Source organism: Pezoporus occidentalis, unplaced genomic scaffold, assembly GCF_034315485.1.
Source record: "Pezoporus occidentalis ecotype Australia unplaced genomic scaffold, CSIRO_AGI_Poc_V1 ctg179, whole genome shotgun sequence".
Taxonomy (NCBI): Eukaryota; Metazoa; Chordata; class Aves; order Psittaciformes; family Psittacidae; genus Pezoporus; species Pezoporus occidentalis.
Window position 1 is genome coordinate 664,499 of NW_026913629.1, and position 22,349 is coordinate 686,847.

Sequence of the window (22,349 nt, forward strand, 5' to 3'; positions counted from 1 at the left end):
TACTGAAAACTGAGCAAATCCAACTGTGGCATTGTGCAGTAATAAAGACACAGCATAAAGGGAAATGCTATTTAACCAGTTCATCCACATCCTGCCACCTGGCATTCACTCTGGGTCTCCACATTTTAACTTCTACTTGAAAATTACAGTGAAGTTTTGTTCAGTAAACATTAAACAGTGAACATCATTCCTTTTTAAAAGAAAAAGATTTAATGTTCAGTATTTTTAACACTTAATATTTTTCTTCTAAAGCTTTTGAAAAACTGAATTATGAATATACTGTTTCTGCAAGGCAGCATGGCTCCTCTGAACACTTACACAACACGGCTCCAATTTCACTTTGTTTGCAAGATTAAGACCCTAAAAGCCGAGGGTGCTAACATAATGCACTTATGTTATAAAACTAGAGAGAAGGCAAGCTTGAACAGATGGAAAAAGGCTTCCTCAAAATATAGACCCCAACCTCCCCTTACTTCAAAATAAATAGATTCACATTATTTTTAAAGGTAAGTTGTGACAACCTTGCTGATTAGTGCAATTCATGTGGCAGCATTCACTTTTCTCTAGCTCTCTACTGCATACTGAAAATAAGGCAATTAAATGAGAAAATTAATTCCATTAATTAAAACTGTTCAGTCTCAAGCAAGACAGAATGATCTGAGTGAGAATTACAGCTGTGTGAAATGTACATAAACCAAAATGTTTTCCTTGACATGTACTCTCCTTTAGGAAGGATAAATCTTGCAGCAGAAACCAGTGGTAATGCTATTTTAACAGCATCATAAAGCTGGAGAGGGATATGAAAAGGTCTGTTTTATCTTTTAAAGAGAAAACCCCTGATGTGTATAGGAAAATTTACAAGTAAAATACCATCCTTCCCACAAATTCCTTACTGGTGAGCCCAAGTGAAAACTCTGGTCAATTCAGGAAAGAAAATCATTAAACTTTGCTGAATCCATAAGGCACCGTAGCTGAAGTTTCAATACAGATCATTTTATAGTAAAATTAAAATAGAAGCCCTTTTTAATTATATAAAGTGTGCACATTATTACTGAGGAGAGGAATACATGCTTTCCTCAAGAACCATAAAATTGGCTGCTGGGAATTAGACTTCAGCTGCAATTATTATATGGTCCTATAAAGGATATTGAAAGTCTGATAAAATTGCACCCTTGTCATGTAACAGCGATTCTTAATGCTAAATAACCACTCTGCAGCATTCCAGCCATAGCTTTCTCAAAACATCACTGCTCCCTTCTCACACCGAAAAGAAAACATAGCAGGATCTTGGAGCTAAAAGTATACCTAAATATTTGAAATACCATATGAACAGGTCAAAAGATATGTAAAGCCACACTGAGGCAAACCAACATGTGATAAATGAATACTGATGGCCTTTTATAAAGGAAAGCCCTCCATGGAGACATACCCAATGTAACAGACTATGTATGATGAGAAGGCATTAAAAAACGCCAATACAGTGAGGCAAGCACCTACTGCATATGCCTAACTCAGCCCTACCACATTGTGATGAATACCAGTGCCATACATTCCTAAAGGCCGTTTTCCCTTTCAGTGGAGTATGTGTTGTAAACAGTGAGTATTTGTTACATCTACATACAGCAACAGGAGACTGGCTGGGCTTCTCCTTGAGAACCTGGAATTTGCTTTTAGCAACATCAATATGCTCCCCATGCACCCCTCAGGCCCGCAGACAGAGCATGGGGCTAAACCTTGTAGATATTTCTAATCCCACAGACTCCATCTCACTCACAACTTAGCCACATTGAAACTGTTACACATAGTCAAAATATCAAAGAAATATTTCTCTGACACATAACATAAAGGCACACACAAGGGAGGGCTGGACACGAGAGGCACTGTGGAGTGTGGAAGAAGGGGTGTAAATTTTGCTCTTTTCAGTGATGGAAAGGAGAAAATTCTTTCTCCCACAAAGAAGTACTGGCAAAGTCCCTCATCATTTATATCCTACAGTATGGGTGGGATCTATGTCCTGCTTTCTCTGTAGGGCTTCGTTCTGACTCTGCTGCTCAAATCCCAGCATGTGTGACAGTGCCAGGCTTCAGAAAAAAGCCTCCAAACAAGAGTATAAAATCATAAGAGACACACTCATATGCAAACAGCTCAGCCAGGCCAAGATCTGGAAGTGGAGACTTGGACTCCTAATTCCCTCTCATCTTTAGGTACAGTTGGAAAAGAAAAATCTGTTCAGACAGCATTTATCTACCACTGGGGAGAGCAACAACAAAAAATCAATTCCCAAAGTGTAAAAAGAAACAGAACTGGAATCTTCTGATGCCAAACATAAAGGAGAATTGAAAACACATACGATAAAGGCCTTTGAATAAAATGTATGGTCCCACTAACACTGAACAGGATTGAAATTTGGTAAACATTTACTTTTCAGTAAAAAGGTTTTTTGGGAAGGTATTAAAATTTTTCCCTGTCCTTTCAAAGTACAAATCTTGCTGCCTCTTGATGAAGCTTCAACATGTATCTTTTCTGATCAAAATGTCCAAACCCTCTAATAAACACACAACCGAGAATCACACAATACTGTCATAATAGGAAGTGATTCCTACGAACATTAAAAAGTAAATGCAATGAACAGCTTTAAGATAAGTCAGGAAAAGTGCTTTAATTATAGTTCTTTCCGTTAGAAACCCTACTGGAGTGTATCAGTTTCAGAGTAAAACCACTGCTCGATTTACCTTATCAAAGGTAAATGGAAAACTGCCCAGCAGCATTCCCGGGAACATAAGCCATCAGGTATTCAGAATAAGGAAATCATTTGCTTACCTGGAACATCAATTAATCTCTTATAAACATTCAAGAAGGCTGCCTCTGCTTCTTTGCTTCTTTTACCCAATGCGTCGATCTAAAAAGGGTGAGGAGAAAAGGAGGCTTTAGACTTGTTCCAATACAACTCTTACACTCAGAGCTATAACAATAAATGAATATATTTCATATAAAACTAGTTAACACATAACAAGAGAACCCAAGTCTCCTGGGTACAGCTCCTATAGAAGCAGCCTTGCCAGGGTATTTCTGGTACATCTGCACTGAATGTAATCTGAAGTCCTGTTTCAGCACGATAGGAAGCATCAATATTTTTATGAACTCTACTGTCTATTGTGACTCTTCACTTTAAATCTGTATAAAAAACATGGTATTTCCCAGACAGGTTCCCTCACCAAGACCTAACATAACAAACGGGAACCACGTGCACTTCTCATGTCACCTCTGCCTTTTTTGTGGCTAAGTTATTTTTTCTATTATTTCCAATAACAAAATATGAGATGATCAAGAGATGTACTTGTTGGGCACTCAAGAGCTCACGCCAGGCTCTATGGCTGGCTTCTCTTTGTGTTTTGTAATACACACAGTACTGATCTAAGCAGCTGCCTGCCCAGGTGAAGGAAAATACCACCCCACACAATGTTATTTTCCCTTAAAACTTCATTTTACAAGAAAAGGCAGCTTTTTGGCTCTGAGATTAAATTACTTATTCCATAGCAACTTTTTTCAGAAAACATGTCTTACTAATGTACTAGAAAACAGAGGATTTACAGTTACTAAATATTGACAAAAAAATTCAAACTGATCCAAGCCCAGGTCCACTGAATTAATACTCCAAAGCAGAAAGAGACAGAAAGGGAAACAGGAAAGCCTGACACAATTCTGCGGCAGCTTACTGAAATCAGGAAACTAAAAGTATGGAGATTATCATTCCCATATGGTAATAAAAAGCAAGGAAGGATCTGAAGAACTACGGATACAAAGGCCTGATATCAATTCTTCTGTGTATTTGAGAAGCAGTTAATATTACGAAACCATTTAAAGGTGCGTACGTCAACATGTACTAAAAAAGGAAGGTCCTGTCTGAAAAACGTCCTTGAATTCTTTCACTACTTTATTGATTCGGGAGATAAGGCAGAAACAATGGACAGAGTTGCCTGTATCTGTATTTCAGGAAAGTATTTGATATTTTATTATGCAGGAGGGAGATCTGCAGAAGCAGCAAACATGGTACAAGCCTGCCCGGGTGCAGAGCTCTGCAGAGTGCTGGGGCACAGGAAGCCCAGGGTGCCAGGGAAAGGAAGCGGCGCAGGGAGGAGGAGAGATAAGCAGAAGGGTGCTGCGGGGTCAGGTTTGGTGCCACTTCTGTTTATGCTGTACTAAAATGACTTTGTGAAGGGAAGGATCTGGGGAGGGTGGGGAATCCTACAATGTCCATAATTAAAACAACGGAGTCAGACTCAAAGTGCACTGGAGCAGAGCGCAGGAGCACCGCGGGGCTCCTGTAGATGAGTCTTGCAGCTGGTTAAGTGACTTGTAGAGATCATTAGGGAGAGGATTAAGCCAGAAAACCAAAGGACAAGGGCAACTGCAGAAATTACACGGAAGCACAATGCACAGCATATAAGCCAAGAAAAGACTGGAGGGGAGGGGTCAAGGAGGGAAATCAGGACACTGGAAGCATCTGCACAGCGTTTGGCAGCAGCAGTGGAATCTTGAGAGATACGGCGGGAGGTTGTGAAGAGACAAGTTCTTGTAACAACACAAGACTGGCCTTAGAAAAACAAAGCAAATTCCCATTTTGCTTACGTCCCCCCCCAAACCTGTATCAATTTATGCAGCTTGGTGAAGGTGTGTTAGAGCTGAAACCTGACCTGTTTGCAACTTACCAATTTACAAAAGAAATGGTATTGGAAAGATGACAGAGAGGCAGCAGAACCCAAAATGATGGAGGACGTGGAAAGCAGATATGAATTCTCAAACACTGGCCATACTTGTCTTTTAGAGTTCACCAAGAAAGGCTATGGAAAGGCACTGAAATCTCACAGGGCACAGGACGTGCTGGAGAGCAAGGGATTGATGGTTGTGAATAACCCATTTATTAACTTGAATTCAAGCAATCACAGATGGACCGATGCTCATTAGGGAATGAGAACATAAGTAATTCGGTTAGAACATTTTCACACAAAGAGTATTTGAAATTAGAACATGGAATAAAGTGCCAAAGCAGAGAGGCACCGGGTAGTGTAAATCAATGCTTGGGAGTATCCGGCACCATTTGTGAACGGGCGAGAAAGGAGGGGGGAGCCATCAGAAAGACTTTTGCAGTCGAAATATTTCATGGGTACATAAAGACAGACTTTGAAGGCCAAAGCACACCATATGTTAGACTTCTGGACTTTAACATTCCCACAAACAATTTTCTCTTGCTGCTGCTCAGCAGAGTACAGCCAGATTTAAATTACTATTATTAAATACAATTAGCATTACAGAGCTGATTCTGTACTGTACTCCGAAAAATCCATTTGTCCCTTTTACAAAACCCAAAGCATTTTAAATGCTTACACTTCTGTGAAATAATAGGATGGATTTGTTTTCCCGTTACAGGTTTTTCATGTTTTAATAAAGGGCATTTGCACCTATATTCTCAGTAAGCATTACAAAAGGTATGGTTGATTCTCTTCTTACCAGTTCTATAGTAATTGAAATGTAAACCAGAAGTGAAACAACATCTTCCAAGATCAGAGACTTTCTGATGGAAGCAGTCTGTACATCACAGGAACTTTCACACCATTCCCCCCCACTCAGAACCACAATTCCAAACAATCCCACCAGGCAGAAAGATTTTTTTTGCATTTTAGTTGTTACCAAAAAAAATCAATCTGTAGAGTTGAAAGTTCTGCTAAAACCGAGCTCTGCAACTATTTTATATCTTAAAATACAAAAAAGGCACCATGACAACTTTAACTGGAACAAAAAAAAAAAGCCAGTTTCCAGTGGTGTAAGGAAATAAGGAAATAGAGGATGAAAAAGCCATCAAAAATAGCAAATTATAAATGAAGTCCAGAAACAGCGGAAGCGGCACTGAAATGACATGGAAGGAAGCATTTGGAAGTTCACTGAAGAATTTTCAACTCAAAGTAAAATTGGTTCAGGAGCCAACAAGGATAAGCTGCAATCAGCTCACATCAAAACAGTTAAACTACGTTATAAAATTCTTGCTGAACACTTTTATTTGACTCTAAAAATTTCAGGGACCCTGAAAGAACTCAACTTATAATTACACTAGAGTAGTCTTGACATGAGCTTAGCTCCAAAGCTTAATTTATCTAAACCAGGCCCCATTATGTCTTCTCTGACTAGAAAGAAACACCCATGACCTCTGTATTCCCCACCACCCCCATAAACATATGTTCACTTTTAAGTTTTGGCATACTATTTGTCTTGATAATACCACTGGCGCTATACTGAGATAACAAAAATGAGACACTAGGAATCCTCCCTCCCTCATCTTTAAAATATCACTGGAGCTCTATGGAAGGAGCCACAGTGAGACACCGGTTTCAGAGCAGTCCTGCCTTTATCCACCTTATTTTTCCAGGTCAAGTGCTTTCATGAGTTGTTGCTCAAGGGTACCAAGTTCAGCTGGAGGCTGAATGATCCCTTTTCCCTCTGTAACCATCTCTCTCCAACCTGCCCATGAAGACCCTCTTGGAATGCTCCCATTCTCCACTGCCAGAACAACAGCTGGTCGCCTGGTATTGCTGGCATACTAGCCCAGCAGCACGGGCAGCTATTTTAGACATTCTTGGTCACAGTCTGGTATTTACTACACCTGGCTAAAATCAAACTATCATCAATGAAATCAACACTTTTCTCTCCACATTAAGGTAAGCACCATAAATCCAGCCTCCTCTGTCAGGGAAGATGCTGGATGTAGTCTTATCTGAACACTGCCTCTTTCCATTTCAGTTACATCCACTCAAGTTCAAAAAGATAAAAGCAAAATCTGTGGCTTTATTTTGGAATCTCTCACTCTCTATGCACTAAGAAATTAAAGCATTAATTCAAGTTTGATGTCTACTGCCCCACAAATCACCTGGGTTCAGGTTAGCAGGAGTTGGATGCTCTTTTGTGCTGTACGTACAGCACAGAATTGTCTCAATGAATGCAGTTACACAAGGCTGCACAGTTGTGTTTCTGAATTTAAAGATGGAACAGGAAGACAAAGCTCTCTGCTGGGAAGCTGGGGCTGCCAGATGCTGGTACATTGCACTGACACTTAAACTCTCTGAACTTACAGATACCAGCACATTAACACATTTGCAGACCACAAGACTAGCACATGGCCATGATGTGTTGCTCCTGACAGACCAACTTGGGTCATTCAGCTGTTGTGTTCTTCTTATGAATTTAGGTAACTTGGCATCCCAAATGAGATCCCTTCACTAAAGCGCAGGGATCTCATTGTGCTCTCTGTTTGTATGGCACTATTGAAGTATTGATGATTCACCTGCAGTACAACTGCATATCCAGTGTCTCAGACACAAGCATTCACACAACTATGATAAATATTAATAATGAAGATAAGTCTTCTACTTATCTTCATTGTTCTCCAGTTGTAATTCTCACTCTCATTAGGCCACCTTAATGTGAAAGATTAGTCTTCTACTGTCCTGTACCCAATTTGCAACTAGGTTAATTGAATAAAAATAAATTACTTCAACTCATTTTTTCTGTTCTGATTTTTAATAGATGCCTTAATGATACCCCCCCTTCATTCACAAAGCTCCCTCACACTTCTTTTATTGTATTGTTTTGCATCACAAAGTTTTCCATTTCTCTCCAATTACTTGGAGCTACCAAAACGCCACTGAGAATTCTAGGAAACAGCTTAAACAAAGGGAGAAGCAGGAGCACACTAACAACAAGTTAACGTGCCATTATTTTAAGCCCTGCTGTATTCTTGAATAGCTGCCTTGGAATCAAACGGGGTTACAGCCAGCTTTATTAACGCCGTGCAATGGCATCAGTCTTCCTTTGAAGCCATGACAATAGGGTTTGGTTGCTCTTCCCTATAAAACAGTCAATCAGTTGCTGAGGTGCTGCACCAACAGCTCTACAACATGCTTGGGTGCGGGGATTAGGAAGCACTCAGGGTATGTATGTAGTTAGTTTGATTTCCCTTCCTTAATGCCAATAGGTAGCTTTATTAATAAACAAATAAAAAAGATAACATTATAACTTTACAAGTTAATAAAAATATATCATTCACTATCCTGGTTAATTTATTTTGCAGTTGACAAAAGTAAAAATACTATTTTTTTAAAACTGCCACAATTGGATGACTTTTTTTAAGCAAAATTAGAAAGAAATTATTCCTGTGCAGCTGCTTAGAGCATATGGTGTGTATTTTAGCTTGCTATAAATTCTTTAATAAAAATAAGGACTTCACAGTGGGTATGATACCAATCTGTTTAACAAAGCTGCATAGGGATGCTACCAGGGAAGAGCTTGGGAAGAGCATGCCTGCCTCACCAACTTGTTGGTTTAACCTCAAGTTGAGAAGAAAGCTTTAAGGACACAAATCCTTCGGCTTTTCAATTCTGCTTCCCTCCACTGTGAAACAGCTGCAACCTTGAACCCTCGAAACCTTCTCTTCCTTTCATGCCCAGATAAATCCTGATTTTCCCAGACAAACAAGGCTGCCATCCCCTGAGGAAAGCTCGGCTCCCTCGTTCTCACAGGACGGCTTCTTGTTGCTTTTCCAATCTTTGATCTTCCTTCCCAGTAAAACAGCCCAGCCCAACATGTGCCTCAAGATATTGACAGCAGACTGACAGGTTTGTTTAAATAGCTTTTACTATTTGCCACCCTGCCTTCAGATCACTGCGACAGCGAGTCTACCGTCACTGCTGAACCTCTCCTGGATCCTTTGATAACCCCCAGATCTCCCTCCTCACACCCCTCTGGCACTTCTGAGCAGAGTTTCTCAATTCCTGCTCTCACTGAACTCCTTATCCATCCACCAAACAGAGCAGCCCTGCTCTCTCCTCCTGCCTCAGGCCACAGGCTCCCGCTCCTCTTGCATCAGACCTAGAAATCACACTATTGTAGCATGATTCAGCTCACTGACTCGATGGAAAACCTAAGCAACGAAGGAGAGAAAGAATTTATTTTCCATCGTGCTAGCAAACTGAACTGACTCATCCTGTGCACTTGCTAGACTAGCATGAGGGAGGAGGTGGGCAGCCAGCACTGGGGCAAGGAACCTTTCCAGCAGCAGTCCCACACTAGCATGGGTTGGGGGTAAGGCATGAAACCAGAGCAGCAAAACACAGATGGCAAAAGGAAGGTAAAAGTGCCAGATGTTATGAAAATTCCTTTCCTTAACTATTTTATCAACCAGCCTTTATAGTATGAAAGTGTATTAACTTTGTTAACGTATCAGAATCCCAGAATGGTTTGGGTTGGAGGGGACCTTCCACTAGAGCAGGTTGCTCCAAGCCCCTGTGTCCAACCTGGCCTTGAACACTGCCAGGGATGGGGCAGCCACAGCTTTTCTGGGCACCCTGTGCCAGCGCCTCACCACCCTCAAAGGGAGAAACTTCTTCATAATATCTAATCTAAATCTTCCCTCTCTATTTACAGCCATTCCCCTTGTCCTGCCCCAACAGGCCCTTGGTCCAAAGCCTCTCTCCAGGTTTCTTGTAGCCCCTTTAGGCACTGGAAACTGCTCTAAGGTCTCCCTGGAGCCTTCTCTTCTCCAGGCTGAACCAGCCCAGCTCTCTCAGCTTGGCTCCAGAGCAGAGCTGCTCCAGCCCTCGCAGCATCTCCATGGCTTGCTGTGCCAAAGTGGGGCAGGGGAGGAAGGAAAGAAAGCAGTGCCAGGGAAGAGCAGCCTGTCCTATCCATCACCTCCAGCTTCCATCCCTTCCAGCTTCCCAGCAGAAGAATCAGCTACACAGTAAAGTGAGTGGGTGCTTTCACCTGCCCATCAGCTTCTCTTCCTGCCTCTGTGAACAGTGACCTAGAACCCACAATCACTTTTCTCCTTATAGATGATCCACACTTCTGTTTATGTATTTTTAAAAATTAGGGCATGTCCTGGGTTCAGCAGTAGCAGTCATTTTTCCCCTTCTTGGTAGCTGGTGCAGTGCAATGTTTTGACTTTCAGCTCGGGAACAGAGCTGATAACAAGCGATGTTTTGGTTTGGCCAAGGACTTTGTGAGCCTCATGCTCTGCCAGGGAGGAGGGGAAGCCGGGAGGAAGCAGAGACAGGACACCTGACCCAAACTGACCAAAGAAGTATTCCATACCACAGCACGTCATGCCCAGGATGTAACTGGGAGTTAGCCGGAAGGGCCGGGGACTGCAGGGTTGGAGGAGGTATCGGTCAGAGCTTGGTCGGGCTTGGGGGGCGAGTTATCGGTCGGCTGGTGGTGAGATGATGTATTCTCTTCCCTTGTTATTTCCTGTATCATTATTATCATTGGTGGTAGCAGTAGTGATCTGTGTTATACCTTAGTTACTAAACTGTTCTTATCTCAACCCGTGGGAGTTGCATTCTTTTCGATTTTCCTCTCCGTCCCTCCGAGAGCAGGGGGAGGGCAAGAAAAGGGGGGGAAGTGAGCGAACAAATTACCTGACTGGGTTTAAACCACGACAGGGCAGAAGAATCCTTGTGAGAATGAGCTCACTGAGTGTCTTTGTGCAAAACCCACCTGCGCATGAATACCAAAATGTAACCTTTCACTAATATTTCATACTGACCTTACCCTCCTGCTTTTCTACCATAGCAAAGCAAGACCAGACAATGGCTTGTATAGAGCCTCATAGTAATTCTGTAATAAATACAGAGATAATTCTGTATTTGGGGAAACAGGGACTGGATTTTAATGACACTCTGCAGAATACCGCGCCCGGAACAGCCCTCCCATCCCCATTCCTTCCAGCACACTTCAAGCTCTTTTTTTAAAAGGATGAGAAGCTACTCCTGACACTGTGAACTGAAACAGTGCTGCCTGTCTCAATTTTGCATACATAGTTTCCCACCACTGTTATCATTTCACCCAAATGCGTGGCAGCGGCATAACGGGCCTTAATATAGACAGCCCACCAGCTGCCAACAGGAATTTCAGCACTTTGTCAATTATATAAAAATAAGAGGATTTGGGCTGATCCTCCCCAAAGTTACCCTAGTAGTAAGTGTTGTCTCAGTACAACTTGCTTGCACACCGGATGGGATGGAAATGAACCTGCAAGAGCTTTGCAAAGGTGCATGGTACCTATTCCTTGCTTCTGGTGGTTTATATGTCGGGCTTGGGTCCTTGCCCGTTACCCCAATAGCTGATTTGTCCCAGGAAGGTACCAATATGGGAAGGAGAAAGAGGAACATATAGGAGAGGCTGGCTGCATTTGAGTTTCTACAGTGCTCTCCATCCATTAGTTGAGTGTCTCTTCTCTTAGGGATGTTTTTGACCCTGCAGCCCACTGCCAGCAGCAGACATCCCACATGCTCACCAGGGAGAGCGCATCTGCCTTCGAGATGCTGAAGCATATTTAAATCACCTTCCTCTGGAAAGATGTTGTTTAAACTGCAATCAAGCCAGCCAAAATGAAATAAATAATCATTTACACACTTCTGTAAACAAAGGAATGAAACACTGTGGAGCTGCTGCTGCCCCAGAAACACACGGTGTGCCTCTCCCTTGCCTGCTAGCGCTGGGAAACAGATCCGAGGTGAAGCATAAAACCATCCCCATGCTCCTGTTACATGAAGGAAATCACCCAGCACCCACACCCCATGGAGTGGATGTGAAAACAAACCAATTACCCGCCCAAAATGTTAAGATTTACCCCATTTTGTTACACGGAGTGCTTTGAAAGCAGGAAAGCTCCGGGCCTAAATCAGCGTGACGTGAGTGCTGAATTTTGATGTATGCTGTTGACTTCCCCAACACAGAGCAATTTGTAGTAGCTTTGCCACGCTGTTGTTTTCAAAGCTCCTGCTACATCACAAGCATTTATTTCTGACCACAAAATTACATTTATTCAACAGAAAGCAGCTCAGGGTCTTTAAGAGGTTAACTTCTGGAGTGCTTGGCTGCTCTCCAGCCTCTGTACTAGAATCAGTGCTAACGCAACAGCACACAACAGCACCCAGGCTAGCCGTGATTAATAGAGTGCTGAATACGCTGCTTTCCACATACACACACTTTTCATTCCCTTGCTTCCATAGATCATGGACTTATCCTCAAAATATCTGACTGAAATTGAATTTGGCTTCTCTCTCAACCGTTCATTTCCTATGTTATGCAAGGTTATATCCTTTTCTGCATGAGCAGAACCAAACCAGCTGCAGCTTTTGAGAAGAAAATGTGTTTTCAATTATGAAGCTGGCCTGAATATTGAACCACAGTTCTACTGCTACTCTAATTGAGCCATCATGGAGTGAACCTACAGGAAAGAAATTGTATTAATTAGGTTTGTAAATTTAACATAAGGAAATTAAAGGGGGTAAAAAAAAAAAAAAAATAGCAGCTCAGGAATACTCCTTCAAAACAGAGACGAAAAGTAGGTCTGAAGTTGTTCAGGCACACAATTAGAGCACTCCTTCAGAGGCACGATTAGCAGTTCCAGCACACCAAACTGATTTTCAGCTTCTGATGTTTGCATATCGAAAATTATTCAATTACTCTACTGACCAAATTAATAGTTTAAAGTGGAATTCAGCTAAGTGCGGAGCCAGAGTGGGCTCATCAGAACGGCAATACCCTTAAAAGTACTTGCTCTGTGAGAAGAATATGAGAAATGGTTTTCACAGACATGAAGTCCAGCGCATTGGTTTGGAGTATGTGCCTTAAAGGGTTCTCCAAATGAGGGATTACTGCATTACTGTTGGACAGTACTGTTATGCCACATGAAAAGAATGCTAATGACCTCAGGAAATCCTTTCCCAGCCTTAAAATATCTATTTGATGACTTCACAAATACAGATTCCAACATTAGATTTCCATACCGCAACTTCAGTTCTGTAAATTAAAAGTTCCCTAAACATAGCCCAAGATCACAACTTCTTTCTTTAGTTTTAGGATTTCATGCACAAATATCCATCCACTGATATAAATAAGGTAAGGCACAATGACCTGCAGGAACACAGCTTATTCAGATGGCTGCTTGAAGGAGTGCCTTGCCAATCATTCGAGGCCTGACTGACAGAACTCTTTAGCCTGTTGTGATTCTGTCCTGTATTTAGCCCAGCAAGTTGCATCCTCACATTAATGCTAAGAAAAAATAAAAGGGGACACACACACAGAGATTTAAGATGGAAACACCAAGGATTTTACACCTCTTAAATTAATGACTTTTGTCTTCCTTACAACAGCCTATTTACACCACCCAGACCTTAAATCTTCCAGGAAAGCTAGAAAAGTTATCCCCCAAAATCAGAAGAATAAAGCTGTCAATCAGACACAACATTCTGTCAACTAAAAAACCCTCAAGCCTGCATTCAAATTTCCATTAAAATCCTAAATAAGGAAAAAGTACTGTAATAAAATCATACTACAGTGATGAACAGGGTCTCATGTTGAACTAGAAATGCATTTTAAAATTTGTAGAATGCTAAAACCCATTTCATAATGCTTTTTCTTTAACTGTCATCATAAAAAAAACCCGGTTACTTAAAGCACTGAGATCTATACAAAAAAAGTTATCTCCAACTACTAATGGAAACTGAGTATTTGATAGCTGGAACCGTTTTCAGCTGAATGGACAAGACGTATCTGTGGAATACAGAATGCTGTGGTTTGGGCAGACTTACTGATAAATTCATATTATACAAAAGGAAGATGGGGAGGAAAGGGAGGAGAAGTATCAATATCCTGGAAAGAAAAAAAATTGGCTCAAGTGACCTGTGGATTTATTGTAAAAAGTCAACTGCCCACAGGTTTACAAGCAGATGTCCCATAAAGCATGCTTGGGAGGGTATCTAAATGTGTGAGCTTAAGTTAACCTCTCTCCAAGGCATGTCAGGCGCACCGAGGGTACAGTTCAAGGACAGTTTAAGTCATCCTAGGCTGACACATTTGCACTCCTCCTGCCCTTGGATTTACTCTTCCTGGCCTCTTCCCTGTCCAGTGGGTGCCTGCAGTGAGCTGCTTCAGTGAACCAACCTGACAAAAAACTAAGCCAGCAAAAAAGTTGGGGGAAAGAAAACTTTGTGCTCACCGTGGGATCATAGAATCATAGAATCATAGAACAGTTCAGCCTGGAAAGGACCTTAAGATCATCTAGTTCCAACCCCCTGCCATGGTCAGGGACATCTCATACTAAACCATGTCACCCAAGGCTCTGTCAACCTGGCCTTGAACACTGCAAGGGACAGAGCATTCACAACTTTCATGGGCAACCCATTCCACTGCCTCACCACCCTGACAGTGAAGAATTTCCTTATATCCAATCTAAACTTCCCCTGTTTAAGTTTTAACCCATTACCCCTTGTCCTGTCAGTACAGTCTCTAATGATTAGTCCCTCCCCAGCATCCCTATAGCCTCCCCTCAGATACTGGAAGGCTGCTATGAGGTCTCCACACAGCCTTCTCTTCTCCAGGCTGTTTAGCAAAAGTGCTGATGCAAGGCAGGAGACGGGGAGCCAGGCCTTAGGCAGCAAGAACATAGCAATATCCATAGTAAAGCTACTTAAACACCTTTGCTAGTTAGGGACCTGTCTGTCTTTTCTGATCTTCTGGCCCTCCCTAGTGCCCAGAGCTCTTTCATGTGGGAACAGTCATCCCACATGAGATCTGTTTCCCTTCTGAGGCGGAATCGTAATGTATTATTACTTGGACATGCAAATAGCACCTACTTAGTTCTGTCATTACAGATCAAGAAATGATGGGGCAATAGCAGTAGGGGTGGAGATAGCATTCGAAGGGAAAAAAAATGTGGTGGAGACTCTCCCTCATGGTAAACAGAGAAGCTGCATCATGCAAGAACCCTTTTTCCCAGCTTCCATATAAGCAGCCAGTGAGAATAAGATGGTGCTCCAAAGTTCAGTGGTACCATTCACAATGCCCACCTAGGTGTGAACCAGAGCACTCCTACAGCATTCCCTACTGCTGCTCGAGGACACTCACTCTCCAACATAAACTTCACCTTTACATTAGTGAAGCAAAACCGAAGAGGAGGAGGAGGGTGTATGAGCCAGACCAAGGTTAACAGTGAGTGAGCTAATCGAACGGGAGAATCTTCCTTTGCTATAGGCAAATTGGGATTTATGATTCTTACTTGATTCTCAGGCATTCCCGTCATTAAAGAGCAGTGCTGAAAGCACACATACACTTTTCAGTCAGTGCATTGCAAGCTTGAAATGAAAGTGGAAAGGTTTTAAGAGCCCTGCAATCCACTTGGAGCAATTCTGAAGTGTAAATTTCCACTGGCAAACGGACTCACACAAGTCATTCTTTGTTCTCACAAATTACCATTAGATATATCAAGGAGCAAGTTGTCCTGTTTATTTATTTATTTCTAGTAGTACTTGGGAAATTGGGTTATAAAATAAAAAAAAAAAATATACTGCTTTTAAGGTGAGGAATTATTGCCTGTTTGTGATGCATATTTAGCAGGATGTACAAGCAACTAGAAATCCAACTGTCATTACAATTAACAGGAGTTGTGCACTTCATTACTTATGCAGACCTCTGAAAACACGCTCCTGAAGTTCTCTGTGCTCTGAGGGGAACTGCAACAATGTAAGGACAGCCAACAGCTTATAGATTGAGAAAGTAAAAGGCGTTGCGGCTTCAACACAGCTAACTTTAGGAACAGAGCTCTACAACGTGTAGCAGAGTGTGAGCTAAAACCTCAATCTACCACCCCACGCAGGCAGTGGTCTTTGTAAGAAGACATATGATTTGCAAACTTCATACAGCACATTTTCCTAGAGGCAACACAACAGCTCCCATCTGGCTGAAGCACTCACGTGAAGTGAGCACTTCAGTGCTGCCCACAGATGAAATGTAAAATCCTGTAATGGCCCAGCTGCCTTTTCCTAGAGAAGTTCTTCAAAGTAACAACAGTTGGTTTTTAAACCTGGGATCGCTCTCATCAAGTGTTTCTTAGTGGAGTGGTGTGTGAAGTAAGAGCCAGCACCAGAGCTGTTAATGTTTTCTGTTGCTTTCCCAACAAACACCTGCCAACTTCAGGTTTTCCATCAAGCCCCCTAGAATACAGCAGTTTACAGCTGAAAAGGTTTACGCTGAAAACTGTTTGTACTATCTTCATATTTTTATATGTACATTACATTGCACTGAGTGTTCCAACCATGTTACTGAGACACCATGAACTGGCACGTGCCTGAGTCACTGCAATGGTAAGTTTACGCTCAGGTATGTTGGATGCAAAGTGATTTGACCAGTTTAGCTTGTTGTGCACAGACCCTGCACACAGCACCATGCCCAAGAGCTGAACCCCAGCAGTGTTCTCTGCTCAAGGGCTCTGTACCCACACGGCTGTGCTGAAAGACTGCCAGCACAATGCACTCAGGTAAAGCAGTATCAAAGGCACTATGAGAAGCATAAGCTCTTACCTCTCCCTGGAAACTCTTCAGTAATGGAGCTACCTGTTTGCGCAGGTCCTGGAAGACAAAAGCAAGATATTTCATCAGAAAAATTTGGAAGGACAAGTCATTGTCAAGTTTTTCCTCACACCATTTTCAGTTCTGAAAGGCTACTTAAATCCTGATCACATTTTATGGAAGCTTTCATTAAAACAGAAATATATCTAGGATTCATTTGGAACAAGTCTGCATTTCCAGTTTGACATATACCTGTATCTGTTGCAAACAGCATTAATTAACAAACCTGCAGGGATGTTGGGTAAGCACTGAACGCCTTCAATCTCGTAATTCAGCTGAAACACTAATGCGATTTGAAGTAAATGCCTCTATCTACCTAAACAGCAGCTACACCTCTGAACTTATGCCAGAGAAATTTCCACAAATGGAAGCTAGGCTTAAAGGAAGAGGACTCTGGAGCATCATTTCAACTTAGAGTGTTGCTGTTCTGTAAATGGTCTATTTTATTAATGATTTTCTCAAGAGTGCTCCAACTTTAGCCATCAGAGACCTGGAGACAGAAACACTGAAGAAGATAGTTGGCTTCTTTTTATTATTCACCTATTTATTTGTTGGTTTCTGTAAAACTCAAAATTTCTTCTTCCCAATTACAACACAGTGCTACAAAATTCATGAAAATACTGCCCACAGAATCACTCAAAGTTTATAGCATATTTTTACTTAGCAACCAAGTTAATTTAGGACAACAAAGTTACATCTATCTTGCATAAATTTCTCTGTGGCTCCACTTTTAAGCTGGTTTGGGTCTAATTCATTTAAAAATCTCAGAATTCTCATTATTTGCATGCCTGAAGAATATAATCCTGTCACTTTGCAGAGAACACTATTATTAGAACACAGCCCAGAAGCTGGACTCCTGGTTTTGCTGTGGTATTACACTGATGCACAAGCAGCAACTTCACCGTATTTACAGCTAGAAATAAATCTCTAAGAGGTATAAACCAGTAACACGATGCTGCATCATTCAGGTGGGCAGCACTGATGGGGGTTTACCCAGGAGGAAGGTGAATTTCCCATCCTTGGAGATTTCCAAGGCACAGCTGACCAGACCTACTGTGGGTGCTGAGGATCTATTTTTAGGGCCAGGTGAGATCTAGTAAGCCTCTGGATGTTCCCTCCAAGAGGCCTATGATGCTCTAAAAATACAGCTTGTAAGTGGGACACTCACAAACTGCTTAAGAAACCTTGAAATCTTCCTCTCTTCACACTGGCCACAGCCCCTCAGCTATCCTGAACCTCTGGCAAGAGGTCTTAAAGAAGTCCTCAAAGTATTTTCTCAATATAAAAAGGGTCTATTAAAGCCTTAGGCCTTTCAGAAAAGGTGACTTTAAAAAGTTGGGAAATTCTCCTTTCCAATGCACTTACTTTTACATCTAGAGTCATGCAGCATATTGGACATTAAACCACTCACCAAAACACCCTAAACCCTGGATTTAATCTGATTTTCCAGAAAGAAAAGTAGGCTTTTGAAAGATGTGATTTTTGTCATTTAAATGACAAGTCATGCAGAGAGTTGGAGTATCAGTAGTTCTTCCACTCCCTGAAAAATGGCTTAGGGGGCCAAACACAAATGAAGCTATCAAGGACAAATGATCAGCCAAATCTCACTTCTTACATGGTTACTGCACTAACATACAGCTAATCCCTATCAAGTTAAGGATAATGTTGCAGCTTTGTAAGCTCCCTCTTGGGCACCAAACAAAACACTTCTCTTCTTAGACTAAATCAAATCACTCACATGTCCTGATATTTTCTGTTGTTTTAGGACAGAATAAAGGTTAGATACTATCCTTGTATATCACAAACATCTACAAATAACACCTCTACCAAAGCAAACTGGCAGGTTAAGCATCTTTTCCCCACTTTCCAACTCCTCCGGGAGACCAGAGGGCTGTGCAAGTTTATAATATGTTTTTCTTTGTAACATGATGACGATGACATTGAAGAAAGTAGCATTACTTTAACTGCCGATGGCTTGAAGAAAGTAGCATGACATTAACTGTCGATGGCAAAATAAATGCCCCCATTCAGGGCCTAAATCTAGCATGGTAGGTTTTAACGCAGTGAAATTACAGAGGTATTACATTTACAGTCAGTATACTGCACCCTTTATAAAATCAGGAAAAATTATACCATCCAAGCAAAGCAACATTACTTGAAATAAAAATCTGAGCTGGTAGAAAATCATCAGCTTTAGGGCTTCCTGTCCCTGGTATTGCCTCTGAATTTATCAACTAGTTTGGCACCAGTCAGCAAACTGATGTCAAAACTGAAAGCAAAAATAGAAGAGATCTAATTCCAGACCAGCCCCAGCTCTTTCACTTGCACTGCTCTCAAGAGCAGGGTGTTATTCCCACTGCCTAAGCATCAGGAATCACCGTTGGTACCTTGGGAGATGACAAAGCACTGCCATGGCATTCAGTAAATGAAGCCTGGTCAGCTCTGGTGGCAGGAGAACCCAAACCCTGCTCCTCTGTGTGCATGGCAAGCTCTAGGCAAGAGCCTGCTATTGATATGTACTAACTTTTGATAGACAGGATTTGCAGCACTTTTTATTTCATGACATAAACTATGGCAGGACTTTGCTTCATATGTTGAGTCATGAGAGATGTTGCTGGTTGTTTATAGCAGAGAGAAGAGGGAAACAGAGGGGGAAAAAAAAGGAATAAAAGGGGCATCCCAAAGCCAAGCAAACAGTTGGTCAAGCTGTCAAAAAGGGAGAAAAGCTTTCAAGCACTAAATCTGAATCCCACACATCCTCCACTTAGCAAATTCAGGATGCTAAATACTCATCCCAGCAATCAAAACGTTACCAAGCAAAATCCATGCCATAATGGGAAAACATGATGTGCTTGATTTAGACAGCAGCTTTTGTTGTTGGTAAAACTGTTTTTAAAACACTTCACGATAGAGGAGAATGCAGCTCAAAATGATTCAGTCCCACTGCCAAGTCCTTGGTTATACCACTGTGATCAATCTGGGGCAATCCTGGGAAATGCTGATCATAAGAGCACAGTTTAACTGGGTAAAATGTTTTGACAACTTGAAATCTTAGCAATAACTTGACATTTGTTGCAGCTACACAATAGAGACAGAGCATCCCACTTCCATTATCTTCACAGAGCAAACCACATAGGAACAGAAACTGCAAGGAACCTGCCTCAGTATTTTAAGTGCAACTAAATACATCATGAGGTAAAGTAGATAAATGGCACACACCGTAACAAAAAGCATAAACACCTTCTTCAGACCGTTTTTTGTTTTCTCCCCTCTTTTCCTCCTCTCCTTGGAAGGAGTTTATAGGCTGCTTTTATAATTCTTTTCTTGGCTAAACAGCATCAAAACTTTAGACAGCTTACAACAAAAGGGAAGTAAAAATAAACACGAGTCAGGAATACATATGCTGGAGTCACCAGCTGAAACTGCTGGGGAGATTTATTTTTGGCAGTTTGGAAAAATTCCTCATCAAACCCAAAATACTACACTAACATCAAATAGAATTTTACCTTCTTTGCACTAAACTGAACAGAAAGAAGGATGTTCAGTTGAGACCTGGGGGAATCTGTACTGCTGGTTAGCAAGGACACCATATGATTTATTACCTGTTTAATGTGTGGTGGCCTTTACTGCCTGGGCTGTGATCAAAACAGGAAAAGCATCCAACTCCAGCCCTTGCATACAGCTAGCAAATCACTGGGATCAAGCAGAACAGCTGAAAAGGGTAGATGCAACTGAACATTAAAATAAATTATAATTTATCAACACAAATGCATTGAAATACTTGAGTACTCCTATACAATCACATTATTAGCCTATTTTTCCATGCCATCTAAATGTGTATGTTCTCTCTCTCTCTGGATGATTTATCAGGATAGAGCAGTTTTCTGAAAAAGGCTCTATGACAGACAAACTCAGTATCTGAAGCAGAGACTATGAATTAGGATGCTGTATCATTATCTGAATCAAATCTGAAAGCTGAAAGCTAATATAGCATTTTCCCTTTACAAGAGTATAAACGAGTTTATATTTTGATCAAGTAGCTACACAATGAAATCTGAATCCAAATAATTTTTAACTCCCTTTCCAATCTCATTAAAAATAACTCTATGGAAAATAAACCGAGAATAAATCTATGGTAAAACCATGGGCAACAAATGCATCTTTCTGTCAACTAAATGACATTATTTATCCATTGCTATCTTAATACACTATGTACAGTACAAAGGACATATCAATGGTCAGGCTACCAATGCTGTATTTGTAATTTACTTGAGGTCTGACGCTACAGAAGCCCCTTCTGATCCCCTCGCAGACTGCTCCATCTCATTTCCTCCAAAATGCTTATCTCTAAATGTCACAAGAGCCCTATGACCCTGGTTTGATAAAGTGGTCCAGCAAGGCTAAGCTTGACCTATACACCTGTATCATCTACAGAAGTACTGGGCTCTTGTAAAATAAAACAAACCAAAAACTGGGCAAATGTTATATCCTACGCCTCCTGCGCCACATTTCCTATGATTTGTTCTATATATCACCTACATGAGACACACATTGGCCGGTGAATGTCACTGTGTCTGGCAGAGAAATCATTATGAGAAGCAGCCCACTTGTATCTGCATTGGTGACATCATTAGTTCAGCTGTCACAACCTATTTTTGAGCTGACTTATCACCAGTGAGATGCTACAGCTTTCCTGCCACCTTACCCTTGCGCATCTCCTTCCTTGTTAGCCCACACGTAATCAGGAACTAACAAGTGGCCCTGTGCTCAGAATTGGTAGTGCTGAACATCGTGACTCCAGAAACTTTCTTGTAAGGGCTTACAAAAATTAAAAATAAAGAAAGAGAAAACCCAACCCAGAGCAAACCCCAATACCTATTGACTGCGCAGGATGATAGCTGTCAGTTCAAATCAATGTAGAAAGAAGAAACAGCACGGCCTCAAGAGGAACTCATGTCAAAAACCAGCAGCCAGGTTTCAGCCCTGCTATCAAGAGGTAGGTGATGTGCTGGTATGACAGATACTTTTTCTCGTGGCTGGGAGGATGCTTATCTGTGTACCCTCACAGGCAGGGCTCCATACATTTTCTTGCCCCCATAGCTATTGTCTGGATAATGCTGTTGAGCTTCTCTTTCATATAAATAGAGCTGAAACAGGGAGAGGTAAAAAGCAGCCAGGCATGAAGGATTTGGGAAGAATGCCGGCATACTTCCGAGGTGTGTTTCATTATTATATACTTCAAGGACACAACCTGTCACTGTGAAATACAGAAATCAGCAAGTTAACTATAATTAGTAGCAAGCAGTTCTGCTGGTTAATTAGAGAGCCAGCAAGCATATATGCTTCACCCTGCTATGGGTGAACTGGAACAAGTTGGGATCACTCCCTCAGATGCTCACCTACCAATACACAAGTTTTAAATACTACTTCTTTGCAGTCATGGTTGTGGAAAAATCCAGACGATGGAATTTTTCCAGCAGAGATCCCAGGCACATGTGATTGAAGGCGTACTAAGGGATACATTTAAGTCTTTATGTTTAATTAGTTGCAGCAAGCTCCACTTCGCTTTGCTCTAAGATATGAAACTAAAATCCCAGATAGTTGTTCAAACAGGTATTATACAGTAGCTTAGATGACTTATTTAATTCCTAAAATATAAGGCAAATTAAATCATATGAGCAAACAATTTCTTGCTCAATTTACACTGTGATTTAATGAGATCTAAACCCCCTTATTGCTTAAGGCTGCTGAAGTATTTACTTGAAATCTGATCATTAAAGAGTGAATCACGATGTTATCAATTTTCTGTGATATTTTAGTTATTTTTAATACATTCACATGCCAGTGTTTTCTCTGTACAAACAAAAAATAAATCTTAAGTTACATTTA

The 22,349-nt window shown here is 41.3% G+C and overlaps 1 protein-coding gene across 10 annotated transcripts in view; it reads right to left on the reverse strand.

The window, feature by feature from the left end:
* Nucleotides 1–22,349, reverse strand: part of CUX1 (cut like homeobox 1) — a 271,313-nt gene that overhangs the window by 146,530 nt on the left and 102,434 nt on the right. For all 10 annotated transcript variants that reach the window (XM_062614918.1, XM_062614919.1, XM_062614914.1 and 7 more), the window contains exons 3-4: nt 16,413–16,460; nt 2,821–2,899 (exon numbers count right to left, since the gene is read on the reverse strand). In XM_062614918.1, the coding sequence (XP_062470902.1) occupies nt 2,821–2,899; nt 16,413–16,460 (127 nt within the window). The remainder of the gene's footprint in view (nt 1–2,820; nt 2,900–16,412; nt 16,461–22,349) is intronic.